This window comes from Nematolebias whitei, chromosome 7 (genome assembly GCF_014905685.2).
Source record: "Nematolebias whitei isolate Nwh7 chromosome 7, NemWhi1, whole genome shotgun sequence".
Lineage (NCBI taxonomy): Eukaryota > Metazoa > Chordata > Actinopteri > Cyprinodontiformes > Rivulidae > Nematolebias > Nematolebias whitei.
Window position 1 is genome coordinate 29106532 of NC_056504.1, and position 18621 is coordinate 29125152.

The 18621-nt window shown below is 39.1% G+C and overlaps 1 protein-coding gene across 1 annotated transcript; it reads left to right on the forward strand.

The window, feature by feature from the left end:
- The first annotated feature begins 2382 nt into the window (after nucleotides 1–2382).
- LOC119411788 (protein polybromo-1) lies at nucleotides 2383–18541 on the forward strand. Its single transcript, XM_037678712.1, has 30 exons — nucleotides 2383–2435; nucleotides 2716–2890; nucleotides 3000–3097; nucleotides 3428–3575; nucleotides 4958–5098; nucleotides 5235–5351; nucleotides 5553–5621; nucleotides 5759–5857; nucleotides 5935–6020; nucleotides 6127–6212; nucleotides 6291–6507; nucleotides 6612–6753; nucleotides 6874–6959; nucleotides 7049–7328; nucleotides 7438–7543; nucleotides 8169–8808; nucleotides 9872–10089; nucleotides 10193–10378; nucleotides 10992–11149; nucleotides 11237–11479; nucleotides 13696–13841; nucleotides 13942–14099; nucleotides 14343–14526; nucleotides 14621–14828; nucleotides 14925–15123; nucleotides 15209–15364; nucleotides 17036–17179; nucleotides 17493–17557; nucleotides 17763–17967; nucleotides 18177–18541. Exons 2-30 carry the CDS (start codon nucleotides 2753–2755, stop codon nucleotides 18338–18340), a joined length of 4887 nt encoding a protein of 1628 aa, XP_037534640.1. The 5' UTR covers nucleotides 2383–2435; nucleotides 2716–2752; the 3' UTR covers nucleotides 18341–18541.
- The last annotated feature ends 80 nt before the right edge of the window (nucleotides 18542–18621 follow it).

Here is an 18621-nt window from a genome sequence, read left to right on the forward strand (position 1 = left end):
TAGGGACCGGGGGTGAGGCTCACATGCGTGGACTAAAGTTTTCAGTGTTGCGCTGCGCGAAGGGATAAACCCACTAGCTATAGCCTTAAAGGGCTGTGCTTATACTCATAGAATCTGGGGTTGCAGGATGTAACCAACGTTTCATGTTGCTGTGTTCATACTCATCTGCTCACACAGACTCATGTTCTTGCTGCTGTTCAGCTTATTGATTTTGTACTGCTAGTGTTTAGTGTATTCTTAGTTTAACATTTTTCTTATTTCATATATTAGATCTTATTACGGTTTTCTTTTGCATTTTATACAGGTCCTTCTCAAAAAATTAGCATATTGTGATAAAGGTCATTATTTTCCATAATGTAATGATAAAAATGAAACTTTCATATATTTCAGATTCATTGCGCACCAACTGAAATATTTCAGGTCTTTAATTGTTTTAATACTGATGATTATGGCATACAGCTCATGAAAACCCAAAATTCCTGTCCCAAAAAATTAGCATATCATGAAAAGGTTCTCTAAACAAGCTATTAACCTAATCATCTGAATCAACGACGTAACTCTAAACACCTGCAAAAGATTCCTGAGGCTTTTAAAAACTCCCAGCCTTGTTCATTACTCAAAACCGCAATCATGGGTAAGACTGCCGACCTGACTGCTGTCCAGAAGGCCATCATTGACACCCTCAAGCAAGAGGGTAAGACACAGAAAGAAATTGCTGAACGAATAGGCTGTTCCCAGAGTGCTGTATCAAGGCACCTCAGTGGGAAGTCTGTGGGAAGGGAAAAGTGTGGCAGAAAACGCTGCACAACGAGAAGAGGTGACCGGACCCTGAGGAGGATTGTGGAGAAGGGCCGATTCCAGACCTTGGGGGACCTGCGGAAGCAGTGGACTGAGTCTGGAGTAGAAACATCCAGAGCCACCGTGCACATGCGTGGGCAGGAAATGGGCTACAGGTGCTGCATTCCCCAGGTCAAGCCACTCTTGAACAAGAGACTGCGTCAGAAGCATCTCGCCTGGGACTGCTGCTGAGTGGTCCAAAGTTATGTTCTCTGATTACAGTAACTTTTACATTTCCTTTGGAAATCAAGGTCCCAGAGTCTGGAAGAAAAGAGGAGACACAGAATTCACATTGCTTGAGGTCCAGTGTCAAGTTTCCACAGTCACTGGGGTGTCATGTCATCTGCTGGTCCACTGTGTTTTATCAAGGGCAGGGTCAATGCAGCTAGCTATCAGGAGATTTTGGAGCACTTCATGCGTCCAGCTGCTGAAAAGCTTTATGGAGATGAAGATTTAATTTTTCAGCACGACCTGGCACCTGCTCACAGTGCCAAAACCACTGGTAAATGGTTTACTGACCATGGTATTACTGTGCTCAATTGGCCTGCCAACTCTCCTGACCTGAACCCCATAGAGAACCTGTGGGATACTGTGAAGAGAAAGTTGAGAGACGCAAGACCCAACACTCTGGATGAGCTTAAGGCCGCTATCGAAGCATCCTGGGCCTCCATAACACCTCAGCAGTGCCACAGGCTGATTTCCTCCATGCCACACCGAATTGAAGCAGTCATTCATGCAAAAGGATTCCTGACCAAGTATTGAGTGCATAACTGAGCATGATTATTTGAAGGTTGGCGTTTTTTGTATTAAAAACACTTGTCTTTCATTGGTGGGATGAAATATGCTAATTTTTTGGGACAGGCATTTTGGGTTTTCATGAGCTGTATGCCATAATCATCAGTATTAAAACAATTAAAGACCTGAAATATTTCAGTTGGTGTACAATGAATCTGAAACATATGAAAGTTTAATTTTTATCATTACATTATGGAAAATAATTACCTTTATCACAATATGCTATTTTTTTGAGAAGGACCTGTATTTTTGTTGGAACTGGGACCCCAGAGGCCATCTTACCACCAACATAACAGTTGTTTTTTTTCCACTTTGGAGTAAGCTTTTGGGGGAGAAGCAGTTTTGTTTGGCATTTGCTCAGACTGATGAAGTCTTCTGGATCGAAGACAAAACGTTTCAGCACAAAAAAAAAAAAAGAAACCGTCCAGATGACCTGACTGAAAATTGTTGGACTATAAAAATACATTATATGCTAAAATGTATTTCAGTATTGCCAAACGTCATTGACTAGAAAGTGTACTATTTCCCTCTGAATAAAGTGCATACTATAAAGGCTATTAAAATAGCAGTACTGGAATATAAAGTTTAAATCTCCTTTCAGTCTTTCCTTAGAATGACGCGCTCATACTTGCAATACTACTTCTAACCTCCAGGGGTCAGCACTTGTTCAAGAAGCTTGTTTTTTTGTCACAAACGGAACGCAGCTCCAACTTCCGGTTAAGAGTTATCAAAGACCGCTAGCTAGCTACCTAGCTTTTACATATTTTTAGCTCAGGGAATTACAGCAAAATTGCTGAAAACTGGTAAGCAATTTAATTGAACGTTAATGTTTTTACATAGTCTTTCATTCTCGTCTATTTTGATGAAATATTGAAAAATCGTGCTTTATTAGAAAAGCAGCTGATCGACTAAAACCGGATGCTAACAGTTTGCTTTGTTTCATCCATTCTAACTCGATGAGTGGTTGTTCTAGTATTAGACTTGGTACAGATGGGGGCGATAACAACAACAAACGTACTATTTAAATGAATTGTTTGGATTAAAGGTTAGTTTTTGTTTTATGTTCTTTTTTTTCACACTTAGCTAGCAGGTTAGGCTGCTAGTTAAACCATTGAACGGGATGTCAACCAAGCGAAGACGAGCCACTTCTCCCTGCAGCAGCGTCAGTGGTGGGGGAGACCACGACGATAACTCTTCATCGACTCCCGGACGAAAAAGAAGAAAAGTTTCCAATACCAATGTTCCTCCTGTTGATACGGTGAAATGCGCTTTCCTTGTTTTTACATGTTCATGCCATGAGTAGCAACACTTGCATTAAAGCAATTTATCATTTGGATTTTTATTTTATTTGATCATTTTCCTGTCAGATTGCTGTTTGTCATGAGCTGTTCAATGCTGTCAAAGACTACAAGGATCATCACGGGAGGCAACTTTGTGAAGTTTTCCTTCGGGTGCCAAAAAGGAGGTATTTGCAATATTACTTAATGAATAGAAACTATTAAAATATTCTCCAAATTTCTTAATTAAAATTGTAAAACTGACATGCAAGTTGATATTATAGTTACTGAGCAACTAATCAAAAAGTTACTCAGATATTTTTTGAGCCCCTGGTTTAACAGTTACAATGTGGAAAGAAAAATAGTTTTAGGAAAGTATAGGACCGAATTAGGCACCAGATTATAGCATCAATAAAAGATATATAACAAGCAACATGTGTTGTTATTCTGCTTATCAATAAACAAAAACAAGTGAAGTTGCTCTTTTTAGTGAAGTAATCTTTTTTCCTGTTTTTCAGGAATCAGCCTGATTATTACGGAGTGATCTCCCAGCCGATTGATATGACAAAGATTCAGTACAAGCTGAAGTCAGAAGAGTATACTGAAGTGGAGCAGCTTACTTCAGATTTTCAACTCATGTTTAATAACGCTCGGTCATTCTACAAGGTAGAGAGATTTTTTTTTTTTAAAGTGACTTTGTTCATTATTCTTATCAGCATTCTGTACATGTTTGTAATCATCACAGTTTTACCTCCTACAGATAAGGTTACTTTTTAAAATTGGTAATTTGTTTAATATACAGTGAATGATATTACATCCACATATTCTGGTACTAACTTGTCTAAGGCCCTTATAAAAGCAGCATTTACTGCTGACTTGAACCTAAATTACCAGTAAGTCAGATTTGTTGTATCCTAAAACCAAATTAATTATGTAAAGCAAGAGTTTTTTTTAATCATATCGGTTATGCAACTTAACTTAGCTATTACATTCTAAAGTAATTTAGTAGGAGTGCACCGATGAATCGGCCCCGATTTTCTTAATTTTGGGAGATCGGAGATTGGCCGATACTTACACGAGAAACCAATTTTACCGATTTTTTTTGTAGTTTTTAACAACAATTGTCTGAACTTCTTTTATATTTCAGAGCACTACCTCATGGCCAGTTAAAACAAGTTTGTGTTGTTTCTAGGATATTGTTCAAGGGTATGTTTTTCAATAAAATAAGATTGGAAAATTGAAGGTGCATTGTGACCTTATAACACCTGACACTTAGTTAAAACAAAATCGGAATCGGCAGGTCAGGTTTTTTAGAGATCTGCGATCAGCCAGAAAACTGCAATCGTGCACCCCTACCATAAACTATATAACCTTTGAGTGTCTAATTAGCTAAACACAATTATTTTATATAGTACAATGAATCTGAATATTTTTATCTGTTTTGCTTGATGAAACCTGTTACTGATTAAATTTAATATTTATATATATATAATTTAAATAGAGATCGGTGATTGGCCAGAAAACTGCAATCGGTGCACCCCCATAATTTAGATAATTTTGCCTTGCAAGGTATGCTCTCTATCCCAGTCTGGGGGCCTTCCTGGGTGGAGTTTGCATGTTCTCTCCGTGCATGCGTGGGCTTTCTCTGGGTGCTCCGGTTTCCTCCCACAGACCAAAAACATGCATGTTAGGCAGATTGGTAACTCTAAATTGTCCCTAGGTGTGAGTGAGAGAGTGAATGGTTGTTTGTCTCTGTGTCCCTGTGATGGACTTGTGACCTGTCCAGGGTGTACCCCGCCCCTCGCACAGTGATTGCTGGACATGGGCACCGGCGACCCCCGTGACCCAAAATGGAAGAAGGGGGTAAAAGATAATGGATGGATGGTATGCTGTCTATGTTCAGGAAAGCTAGAGCAAGACAGCATGGCTGCTTGTAAAAATGAAAACACTTTTTTATGGTGAGGTAGAATATTGAATAATGCTTTGGTTAATATGGATTCAATAATGTTCATTGAATTGAATGCGCTCTCTTTTGTTCAATGATTCAGAGTGACAGGGAAGAATATCAAGCAGCATGTAAGCTGTGGGAAGTATATTTGCAAACAAGGAATGAGTTTGTGCAGCCTGGAGATGGAGATGATGAAGAGGAAGATGGTGATGACGTGACTGATAATTCTGGAGTTGAATATGTAAGTTCTTGTATGGAGAAGTTGCTTATGTTCATTTCATATTCTCATTCAGACTCAACTGAAATGTGTAAATCACAAAGATTGGGATAAAATGTGATATTTAAAAGGTTTTTAAACCTGTATATTTATCTTTCAGACATCAGCTAGCAGCTTGAAAGAAGTACTAGAGCAACTCTTGGAGGCTATAGTGTCACACACCGATCCCTCAGGGCGAGCAGTCAGCGAACTTTTCCAAAAACTGCCTTCTAAAGTGGTGAGTCCCACTGACTTCAAATATTATTGTTTAAATATTTAATGCCACCAACAATAGGACATGCAATGCTTTACACAAAGTGTTTCTTCTATATTAGTTTTTCAGAAATGTTTTTAATTGAATCCTGGTTGACATTAGTTCTGCTTACATTTGTTTGTAATAATATTCAGTTTTTTAGTGACATTGTTATGTCTTTTCTAGCATTACCCAGACTACTATGCCATCATAAAGGAGCCAATAGATCTGAGAGCAATCGCTCAGAGGATACAGGTAACCACTTCCCTCCCTTACTCTCATGTTGTATATTAAAATGTATAACACAAAATATATTCTAAAACCAAAAAGACTTCTTTCAGAACTTGATGGTTGCATCATTTACACTGTACAAATATAATTAATGTCCACAGGCTGGATACTATAAAACTGTTAATGCTATGGCCAAGGATGTTGACCTGATGGCCAAAAATGCCAAAACATACAATGAACCAGGATCTCAGGTTTTTAAGGTAAAACAGTTTCTCCTTTGTTTCTTTAAATGCATTGCATAACCCTGAACATCACTTGTTGTTTTCTTAATGCACAGGATGCTAACACAATAAAGAAAATTTTCATCCAACGCAAAACTGAACTCGAACATGCTGAGCCTACTAAATCTAGCCTCCGCATCAGGTAATCAAAGAAAAAAATATTATGTTTTTGTTTATACATAAAAAAAGTAGAAAATTGTTCTCAAACAAAAATGTTTATTTCTTTTTAAATGGTTTGTATTTTTCAGAAATCGCCGATCTGGGCAGGGCGATCGATTTCCTGGTGCTGCTCCTCAGTACGGTTCAGAGAGTGAGGATGACCCTGTTCTTTCAGGTAAGCTCATTGCTTTTTGTTTCAGAGAAATCTCATGTGTGCGATCAACAGTACTGATTGTTGCATGTACATTTGCAGGATCTGTGTGCTATGACGAGGGCGAGTCAGAGGCCGAGAGCCAGAGTTCAAGTATGGAGATGAGCAACCCCATCTTCCAACTTTACGAAGCTGTGAGAGGAGCCAGGAACAATCAGGGACAGGTTTTCTCTGAACCTTTTCAGCAACTCCCCTCTCGCAGAGAGTATCCTGATTATTATCAGCAGATCAAAACACCAATTTCTCTGCAACAGATCAGGTGAGGACCAGTCATTCTGTAAAGTCACAGCTAAAACAAATGTTCAAATGTCCAAATGTTTCACAAAGGGTTCAAGTACATTTAAAAGCCTTTTTGATTTATAGGGCGAAGATGAAGAATGGTGAATATGAAAGTGTGGAACTGATGGAGGCAGACCTCACTTTGATGTTTGAGAATGCAAAGCGGTACAACATGCCAACCTCAAGCATTTACAAACGAGCTTTCAGGCTTCAGCAGCTTATGCAGGTGATGACCCAGAAATTATTTTTTGTTTGATTTTGCTGGAACATGTTTTAATTCCCAAATTAATCTAAGAAAAAAGGTTAAACAAATGTGTAAAGTGTATTTCCTCAATTGTTTGCACAGGCGAAGAAAAAGGAACTTGTGAGGAGAGATGAAGAAGATGGAGACAGCATTTTATCCTCTGATGCAGGGAGCGTCAAAAGGAAAAGGTTTGAAGAGTAACTATTTTTTAAAGCAAATATTCTCCTGTGTTTTTGTTGTTGCTATAAATGCTATTTTTATTTATGATTTTGTCCAGCCATAAGAAAAATGTCAAAAAGAACCGGATGAAAGCCCTGTATGCTGCCGTGATCGAGGCCAGGGAGACCAGTACCAATCGACGTCTCTGTGAGCTTTTTATGGTTAAACCATCCAAGAAGGACTACCCTGACTACTACAACGTCATTCTCGAACCGATGGACCTGAAAACCATCGAGTACAAAATTCGAAATGAACGCTATACCACAGAAGAAGAGCTAATAGAAGACATGAAGTTGATGTTCCGTAATGCTCGGCATTATAACGAAGAGGGATCTCAGGTGTGCTATGTGTTTTCCCTCAGGACAAAACATTAAACTTTTATTTAATTACTTTGCTATTAACACAAACAGAATAACTCACCCGACACTCTAATGTCTGTGTATGTAGGTGTATAATGATGCAAACGTTTTGGAGAAGATCCTGAAAGACAAACGCAAGGAGTTGGGACCTCCACCGGAGGAGGAGGATGTGGGATCACCTAAACTGAAAATAAGTAAGAGTTCTCTGTTCTTGACACGCCGTTGTGGATTTACTCAAAACCAGGTGTGCTTTATTTTAAATGTGCATGTTTGGCACAAAGCAATTTGTTACTCATAATTTAACAGTTTTTTTACATACATTTTTATACAGGCAGAACTTTATTGCTTCTCATTCTGTAATTTTGTTTATATGCCCATCAAAAGGCATAGATATTATGGTATTGTCTGTATGTCCATTAACTTTACATTGTCTCGTCCATAACTTCTGATCCACTGAAGAACATTTAACAAAACTTCTTATACATATGCATCATCACTACATTGTCATGTACACTTTTCATCACCCCAGCGCTAAAGTCAAGGTCATAAATCAAGGTCAAATTGTATACATGGTCTTTGCTTGTCCATGCCATTGCTATGGATTGCTGTATAATAGTTTGTTGATGGCTGTACAATTTTTTGACTTTCTGTACTTTAAAACACAAAACCCCACTTCTTAGAACATTATTTCTTCTCAACATTTTTTTGTATGGAGAGCTTTCATGTAGCTTTTCTTATTTGCTTTTCTTGGTCCTAACTTGTTTTATGTACCGACCTCCTCCCCTGATCAGTCTTTTTAAACATGTTTTTTGGTTTTAGGAAAAAGTGGCGTTTCTCCAAAGAAGTCCAAATACCTCACCCCTCTCCAGCAGAAGTTAAATGAGCTCTACGATGCTGTGCGAAATTTTACCGACAGCCGAGGTCGACGTTTAAGCACAATCTTTCTCCGTCTGCCTTCCCGTTCCGAGCTGCCCGACTACTATGCCACAATCAAGAAACCCATCGACATGGAGCGCGTCCGAAGCCATATGGCAACAGGCCGGTACCAAGACGTCGAAGCTCTCTTTGAAGACTTCGCTCTCATGTTCAACAATGCCTGCATCTACAATGAGCCAGAGTCTCTGATCTATCGAGACGCTCTAATGTTGCATCGCGTGTTGCTGGAGACACGAAAGCAGCAGGAGCGAGGGGAGGACACCGGTCCTCCTGCTGTGGGATCTCTGGTGCGAGAGCTCATCAGGAACCTGTTTGTGTCTGTAATGAGCCACCAAGACGAAGAGGGTCGTTGCTACAGTGACTCGCTGGCTGAGATCCCCGCTGTGGATCCAGCTGCCCCGGAAAAGCCACCACTCAACTTTGATATCATAAGAATGAATGTGGAGCGTGGTCGATACTTGAGACTGGACATCTTTCAGGAGCACGTGTTTGAAGTGCTGGAGAAGGCAAGAAGGCTACACAGGTATGGCATCACCTCTTAAAAAGCTGTTTCAGGCTTTATCCAATAAAGCAAGATTTATAACATAATCTAAAACTACAGAAATGGCAAGTAGAGATATATATTCTTAAATATATTTTACAAAGGATGTATAGAATGGCTATAAAGTGGATACAATCTCCACAGTCTGCATTATGTTTCACCTGTGGAGCTTTATGTGAACTGGTGCTCAGTGCAGACAGGAGGATCAAAGCATCTTTTAGTGCTGTTCATATTACACCACGTTTTCAAGCATCTTGGATCACACACTGATAGAATCCAGGAATCAGTCCTGAGGCAGTAAACAAGTTTCAAGTTCTTTAGTTTGATTATATGTTAGAAAAAAATGATAGATTTTACTAGGGGTGCACCGATAAATCGGCCCCGATTTCCTTAATTTGGGGAAATCTGAAATTGGCCGATACTTGCACGAGAAACCGATTTTACCGATTTTTTTGTTGTTGTTTGTTTAGTTTTAACAACAGTTGTCTGAACTTCATTTATATTTCAGAGCACTACCTCATGGCCATTTAAAACAAGTCTGTATTGTTTCTAGGATATTATTCAAGGGTATATGTTTCAGTAAAGTAATACTGGAAAATTGAAGGTGCATTGTGAACTTATAACTCCTGACAGAGTCGCTTATAAAACAAAATCGGTATCGGCAGGTCAGACTTTTTAGAAATCGGTGATCGGCTAGAAAACTGCAGTCGGTGCACCCCTAGATTTTACTACTGATATAATAATCTTTTTTAAAAATCTCTCAATGTGATATGGGTTTATCTATATGCCCATGTTTAATTAGTGTTTTTAATTTTAGTAGAAGTAGTGATTATTAAAAAAAAGTGAAAATACAAAAATTTATAAAGCACAACCATATGAATCTTGTTTCTAGTCAAGAGATAGAATTTGACCAGTCTTTATATTGATCCCACTGTTTTGTTGTAAAGCAAGAAAAAAAGCAAGAAAAGTGATGCAACAAAAGGTAAAACAAGCAGCTTTAATGCATCCTTCTGTATTACAATGTTTTTTTTTTCTGGATTTGCAGGACAGACTCTGAGGCATTTGAGGATGCAGTGGAGCTTCAGCAGTTTTTCATTCGAATCAGGGATGAGCTTTGTAAGAATGGAGAGATTTTACTCTCCTCTGCGCTCAGCTTTTCAGTAAAACACCTGCATAACGACGTAGAGCAAGAAAAGCGGGAGAAAATCCCCAGAGAGATCGAGGAGGATAAGCAAAAAATAGCAGAAGAGGAGGAAAACAAAGGTTTATGAACTTCTGGCACAATACACTGGTGTAAAGATTATTAAGAAATGTTGTTGATGTGTTTGTTTTTTGTTTGAACTCTTGCATTTGTCCCATGTAAAAGACAGGAAAGAAGACTTGCCCAAGGAGGAGTGGCAGTCTGAGTCCGAGTCAAAGCGTGTGTACATTCAGGACTGCAGCTTTGAAAACAGGACTTACCACGTAGGAGAATTTGTCTATGTGGAGCCATCAGAACCAAACCTGAAGCCTCATATTGTCTGTATCGAACGTCTGTGGGAAGATGAAGCAGGTAACAAACTCTGTAACTTTCTAGCAATTTATTTTTGAAAAACAACAATTTTGATCTAAAGTATACACTAAATACAAAAGGTGATGAACAACAAATATTATTCAACCACTATTTGAGATTTTTTTAGCATTTAAATATATCTGCCTTTACATAGTCTCAATCTCTTACTTGTATTTTCCTACATTTACAAACTGCACACTACAAGGAAACTGGAGTTACTAATATCTGTGTCACAGATACTGGGAGGACCCTCTTAATGTAGCAAATTCATGTCCAGTTTTAGCAAACTGCTTCAAGTAAGCTTTTCTCCAATTTAAAAATAATTAGACTTGTGTTTCACAGACTGTTTACTTTAAGCGTGGTTTTTACCACGTCTTAAAAAGCATATTCACAGAGATTTCAGATGCTGTTTCACTGCCACATCAAACATCTTTTAAAGGTTCTGCTAAAATGTTTGAGGATGCATATTGTAGCATTTATGTTGTAAACTTTAGAGAGCACTGCATGTCAATCATAAAACTAATGATAGCTTAGAAAATATGTAAAATATTGCCTATATACTTTTTTTTAAAAAAATCTAATAAGTAATGTTCTCTTGGCTTTGTGTCTGAAGGTGGGAAGTGGCTTCATGGCTGCTGGTTCTATAGACCCAGTGAGACCTTTCATCTTGCCACTCGCAAATTCCTGGAAAAAGAGGTCTTCAAAAGTGACTATTACAACAAAGCACCCTTCAGCAAAGTTTTGGGCAAATGTGTGGTCATTTTTGTGAAGGCAAGACCCTTCTCCAAACCTCACCACCTATAGAAAACAAAAGTGTTTTCATTAAACTAATCGTGATTCTCTTTCTCGTTTGTGTAGGATTATTTCAAAATGCAGCCCGATGGCTTTAAACCCGAGGATGTCTACGTGTGTGAGTCACGCTACGCTGCCAGAAATAAGTCTTTCAAGAAGATCAAAATCTGGGCCATGCCTGAGAGTTCTGTGAAGTTGGTACCACGGGAGAGTCCGCTTCCCGTTGTCCGTGTTGCTTCAATGTTTGCCAAGCCTGACCTGGAAAAACTCACAGTGTCATACATTGACAGTGGCAGTTTTGTGGAAAAGGTGAGAAGTTTTCTAGACTTGCATACATTACACAATAAGGATAATATTTTTTGTTGTTGTTTGTTTCATTTTAGTAACATAAGTAACAGCAACAAGGTTTGTCTACTTTTTCTCAGAAAAATTGCAGAGAGCAAAGACAAACTATTTGTTGCAGATGGACAGCATTAATATTAAGCTACCGTTCATTCAACCTTTATTTATGCAGGTTAGTCTCATTGAGCCTCGAGGACTCATTTACAAGAGGGACCTGTTTTAACAGAGAATGAGTAGACAATCGTAAAAGAAAGCATATAAATTGAAAAATAAATGGAAGAAAACTATATTTATTATTTAACCAGGCAAATCCCACTGATATAACATATCTCTTTTGCAATGGAGGCCTGGGCCTGAAGGCAGCCTAATATGCATGTTTTTGATCTGTGGGAGGAAACCGGAGTACCCGGAGTAAACCCACGCAAGAAAGAGAAGAACATGCAAACTCCACACAGAAAGACCCCAGATCCAACTGGGGATTGAACCCAGGACCTTCTTGCTGTGCTAACCACTGAGCCATTGTGCTGTTAAAAAAAAGAAACAAAAAACAGCTAAATTGGAAAGCCAGTGTTTCCCCTACCATTATACAAGCGGTGCGCCCCGTCAACAGAACTGAGCACCCCGTCTACTGAACCCCACCCCAAACCACATGTCGGCACTGACGTAACGCTAAACCAGCGGCTCGCAATGCAGGTGTGCTAGCTAAAAAGCTAAAGGCAGCCTCTTCTCATGCTGAATCCTCATGCTGAACGCACCCCCACCACTCGAAAATTGTCAGTACAAACAGCGCACGGCTCAGATGCTCAGATGTGTGTCTGTCTCTCTCCCCCCCCCCCCCCCCCCCAAAAAAAAAAAAAACAACAACAAAAAACAACCTGTTGGTTCAGACAGCTCGCGGCTGAGATGTGTCTCGGTCTCTCTCCTCTCACACACCCTGCTCTAAAAATGTAAAACTGTCGGTGCAAACAGCACGCAGCTGTCTCCGTGTCTCCCAACCACCCTCTAAAACTTTTGGTTTAAACAGCGCGCTGCGCAGCTTAGGACGTGTCTCCGTCCGTCTTCCCCGCCCCTCCCCCCGGCAAAAATCATGGACGAGATGAACGCCCCGCCATGGCAAGTTATCTAGGGGAAACACTGAAAGCGATATGTAATACTAAAAACAAGAACATGTCTGCGTTGGTTTTTCCCATGAACTTAGCAGATGTTTAAAGTCCTTTAGAGAGGTCAAGGTCAAGAGCTTAAAATTTTTTTGCAAGATATTCCATGAAACAGGAGCGGAGTAGGAGAAGTCCCTTTTGCCAAGGTCAGTCCTCACTGAGGGAACACTGCAGGTAATAATGTCCTGAGAGTGCACGCTGTAGCTGCACTCACACAGTGACATGTAGGAGGAGATGTATGAAGGCAGCAGACCAAGAAGTGATTTAAAGATGAAAATGCACCAGAGAGAGTCTGTGTGAAGTTAATGATGACCAGTTAACCAGGGAGTACAGGGTGCAGTGGTGGGTACAGTAGTTACAGCCAGTTATGAATCTTAATGCACCATGATAGACAGCATCCAACATCTTCGGGGTGCTTGTAGGAGTGTTCATGTAAATAATGTCACCTTAGTCAATGGAGGGAAGGAAAGTCGCAGTTACAAGGTGTTTCCTAGCACTCAGAGTTAAACAGGATCTATTTCTGAAAAAGAAATCTATTTAACTTTCAGTTTCTTTACCAAATTTTCCACGCGGAGCTTAAAAGAGATGCAAATCGACCAAGATACCCAAATATTTGTAAGAATCGACAAACTCAATAACATGATTCAAAGATAAAATAGATGGAAGAACTGCTGGAACCGACTTCCTGTTTGAAAAAAACATCCCTTTGGTTTTGTCTGCATTTAGCACAAGTTTGAGATGGAACAAATCTGACTGGATGTACTTTGGATGCCATTAAACCACCTAGCCTGTAAAATCCAGAGGCTCTTACTGTAAATAAAAATCCTGTAGGTATTGATAAAAAGGAAAAAACATCTTCAGAGGATTGTTGCTGAAGCCAAACATTACTACAGAAGATTAATTAACTTTCTGACTGATGACACATGCTTTGACACCGAGCTGCATGGCTAAGGAGTAATAATCTCCAAGTACAAATTATTGTGAAAATGTCCACCCTTCCTCTGTGTCTACACGTGAATTCATTAGGAGAGGGAAGATGTCCCAATGGAGATGAATGGATCTGAGCCTGGCTGCCAGCATTACGAACAGCTACGCTTCAACAGCATGTGGTTTAAAGTGGGTGACTGCATTTACATCCGATCACATGGTTTGTCAAAACCTCGGGCTGCCAGGTCGGTAAAAGTACACTACAGAGTAAAATAAATGAACTTTAAAAGGATGTTGATGCTGTTTTCAAATAATAGATTTATTAACTCTCTAATCTGCCCGCAGGATAGAAAAGCTGTGGGTACAGAATGGAGTTACCTTCTTCTTTGGACCCATCTTCATTCATCCTGAGGAAACTGTGCATGAACCAACAAAGATGTTCTACAAGAGAGAAGTGTTTCTGAGTCATCTGGAGGAGACCTTGCCCATGACTTGTGTCATAGGTATTTCTTTGACAGTGTTAAAAAAGTTCTTTTTTTTTTTTTTTTTTTACAGGGTTCACATGCTATGATTTAGACTCCAGTTTTTGTTTTCCATTAAGTTTACTGGTTCCCTCACTGCTCTATAGTTAAAATGCAGAACTATTTCTCTGACTGACCACTTTGTAATTTTGCTTTAAACTACAAGCCTTGTCCCTTCAAAGTGTGTGAATGAACAGTTTAACTTAAGCTCAATTCTGCCTCCAGGCAAATGTGCAGTGTCCTGCTTTAAGGACTACCTGTCATGCAGACCAACCGAGTATTCAGAGGAAGACGTTCTGCTGTGCGAGAGCCGCTACCATGAGGCCGAGAAACAAATGAAAAAGTTCAAAGGCCTGAAACGTTTCTCATATTCGTCCAAAGTGCTCGAGGATGAGGTCTTTTACTTCAGGTTTGTGAGTTAACGTGATGACTGTTGCAAAACAGAACCATCTACCCCAGACTGAGCGTCATCTTTTTAAAATTTGTTTTGATATCTGTTGTAGGAAGCTGGTTGTGCCGCAAAAGGAAGCTTCACCCATTTTGAACAAGAAAATTGATGAGCTTGAGAGTAAACTGGCAGACTTGGAGGATGCAGATGATGACATGGAAGAAATCGATGAAGATGAAGATGGTCCATCCACGCCTTCTTTGCCTCAAATGCAAACCTCTCTTTCAAGCGACATGGATATGATGCCCTTCACACCTTCCCAAGTATCCATACAATTTAAACAAACAAAAAAAAAACATTTTAAGGCACTGTTTATATAAATATTTACACATATTTTGCTTGTCTGCTCTATCATAAAGGCCACTCCTAAGATAAAAGGTTTAGCGAAGAAGGAAGGAGCCAAGAGGAAGATCAACATGAGCGGTTACATCCTGTTCAGCAGTGAAATGCGAGCAGTCATCAAAGCCCGACACCCAGATTTTTCTTTCGGAGAGCTGAGTCGATTGGTAGGCACAGAGTGGAGAAACCTCGACGCTTCCAAGAAAGCAGAGTATGAAGGTGAATTCAAGCGATCCAGCCAGGATCAATAGTTGTTTCTGCATGAGCTGAAGTCGACTGGAAAACTTATTTTTATGTGTTTCAGAGCGCGCAGCCAAAATAGTGGAACAGCAAGAGCGTGATAGGCCGTTCTACAAGCATGGCTCCCCTAGAGCAGGTACCCCTGTAGGGGCACTGATGGGGGTGGTGCCTTCACCCAGCACTATGGGAATGATAAACCAGACCATGACACCTGTGTCAGGTAACCCCTCTCAGAGACAGCACGAGTGTCTGACTACAAGACAGCAGGAAAGTGAGGCTGGACTGTTAAAAAAAAAACAAAAAACATAATCCTCATTTTCCAAACATTTGAAACTTGTTTTTGTTTTTCTAAAGCTGCATTTTAAAAGCATTTCTTTCCTCCTTTTAAAGCAGTTACAAGTTTTATGTTTTTATTTTCATTATCGTTGGCTTTCTGTGAGATACTGCACGACTGCATGATTGTTTTGTTTTTAACCATGAATTCATTTTTTGTTTTCCATTTGTTATACATGCTTTTTTAACATTCGTTCATTTTTAACTATTTGTTTTGGCAGCTACTTTTACACACTGAACCTTTAATATCTTCACTTGTTACTTTTGTGAGCTTTTTCATCGTTTATAGAGTTAGCTGTTTTAATTCACTCAATTTATAATTTTTTTAAATGTTCATCTGCAAAGCCTGAAAAAGGGAATTCTTCCAAAAATCTTTAGTCTACTTAGAGTAATTATTCAGGATCAATTTCCCATTTAGTCAAAATTGTTAAAAGCATTACTTTAGTTTCAAGTGTGGTTCTGTCAAAATCATAAACAATATCCTACCTGCTGAAGATGGCTGTTTCAAACCTTTCAGTTTGGAGAAAACATCTGATGGGATTGACAAGCTAACAACTAGGCCATGTTTGTGAATGAGAACTGGTTCTCAAACATTTCACCTGCTGAAACAAAATAAATGAATAAAAGTTTGAGTAGAAACAAGTCAAAACTAGATTACTGCTTTATTAAAACAACTGATATAAAAAAAAGAATGGTAGCTGTTCAGGTGAATTCTATTTTCAGTATTAAAAATATTGATATTGCTATATTAATATAACAAAAATATTAAAAAAAAAAAAAATAAACCACACACACACACACACACACACACACACAAATTGTCAATTCCTCAGACCTCACTCATATAAGTGCTCATTTATAAAATGTGAACATTGCACTGAGAGAACCTGAAGGATTTCAACACTAGTACTGCTGTCACATGTGTTTATAATCACATACACCTCTACTTCACATTGTCTTTACTTTTGAATAGCACAATGTTTTAAAAATATATATAAGCTATAGCTTCTGCTGCTGCTACAGCTAGCACTTCCAAGTGCTACAATTAGCAGGAATATAATGTTTCACAAAATATTAGCATAATGTAAATTTGGCAGCAATGTAAGAGTTAAAATAATAGCTTTAGCATGAACTTTATGAAACTTTTGAGATAAAAGAATAAACTTGTCAGTTTGGTCAAATATTTTTTTTTCTCCCAATGAAGGTTGTTTAAAGAACAATCTAAAACAGGTAGGATAATGATGTTCCATAACCTTTCCAATAAACCCCACTTAAAAATTTTGAGCTGTCCCTTTAAGTCCATTATTATATCAAATATAAAGTTTCTGTTCCCACCATATATAGTAACAGTCTGAAACTCCATATTTGAGAGACATCTATTTTTTTAGGTGTGTGTAAAAGCACTTCAAGCATGTAATAATTTTAATTTTTCATGTCTTGGGGTCAGTGTGTGAAAAGAGCCTTTCTGTGCAGTGGTAGTACTGTAGTGCATGTTTAGAGTCAGCTGCATGTAACTTATGCATGAATTTGTTGTGCTCTCCTCACCCTCTTCCCAAAGGCATGATGGGAGCTTATGGCCCACCTTACATGCCCATGCAGGGCCCGCATGAGGGTTTGCTTAGTGTGGCCCCAATGCCACATCACCTACCTCCTCACCATCTCCAGCAAGGTATGCCTGGATACCCTGGCATACCTCATCAGGGTAAGGGCCCACTGTCCCAGCTGCACCTGCTCAGTCACATGCAGTCGTGCCTCTCCTGCCGGAGGGGTTTACCTGGTCCACAGGCTGAACAGCCTGAGCTACACACTGATCTATCACAACTCTCATTCCACACTTAATACTAAAAAAAATTCCACATTCACACATGTAACGCATGACAAAACTCATACCATATGACTAATAACTGATATTTATTGACTAACAATTATAAAGGCTGTTGTAGATTTTAATATATAGCAAAAAGTTTAGTGTTTCATTTTTCTAAATATTCACAAATTAAATCCTGTTTAAACAGGTTTGATGGGCGGAGGGATGAATGGCATGGCAGGAAGTCCAGGACAAGGAAATTTTATCCAGCAGGTAAGCAGAAAACAGAAAATGTTTTTGTTAAAATAAGTAGACAGATTAACTTGGCGAAGAAGTTGGTCTTCTGACATAACTGTTTATCTGCTGCGAGGGAAGCCAAATAGACTAAAGTGAATTAGAGCCATAAATCTTATATGATGGTTGAAGTATTTTGCATATGGTGCTGATTTATCAAGAACATTTGTTTCATTTTTATTAGCCTGGGATGTTCAGTCCAGGGCAGCATGCCCCTCCACCATATCCAGGACAGGGCCAGCCATCTCATTTGCAGCCTACCACTCCCATGTTTGTGGCTCCACCTCCAAAGACACAAAGGGTGCTCCACTCAGAGGCCTACCTGAAGTACATTGAGGGTTTAAATTCAGAGTCTAGCACTGTCAGCAAGTGGGACCAAACGCTCAAAGGTGATGCTTCTGTTTGCCTATTAAATGGTTTTATGTCTGTCTTTGTGTAAACATGTCTTACGAAATCTGATTCAGTTTGAACATCTTTTTTTTTTATATGAAAGAAACTCGATAACATTCAATATATTGTATTGTTTGCATGTCTTGACATGCATAATTTTACTCACATGACTTTTGCTTTAATAGAGAATATCTTCCTCCCACAACAGCTCAAAGACGAGATGCTCACTTGACTAAAGAGCAGGAGAGTCGACTTCCAGCACACTGGCTGAAGAGCAAAGGAGCTCACACTACCATGGTGGACGCACTGTGGCGTTTACGTGATTTAATGCTGAGAGACTCGCTGAATATTTGTCAGGCTTACAACCAGTGACCTCCTGAACGTAACCACTCACCTCAGTTAACTATCCTTTATCTTCAAGTTGTGAACTTTAGACCATAGAAGCAATATTTTATAGTGAATCGTAACCGATTTTATATTTATTGGCTTGAGAAATGAGCTTCTTAGTGATTTGTGTGCGTTTTTACACTATTTAGAATACTAGTTCTGATTCATGTGACTTTTCTTATTGATGCAACCAGAATAAAATTCGGAATACGTTGTTTTGACAGTGTGAGCGTTTCTTTACGCTGCTTTGATTTTGAACACGTTAA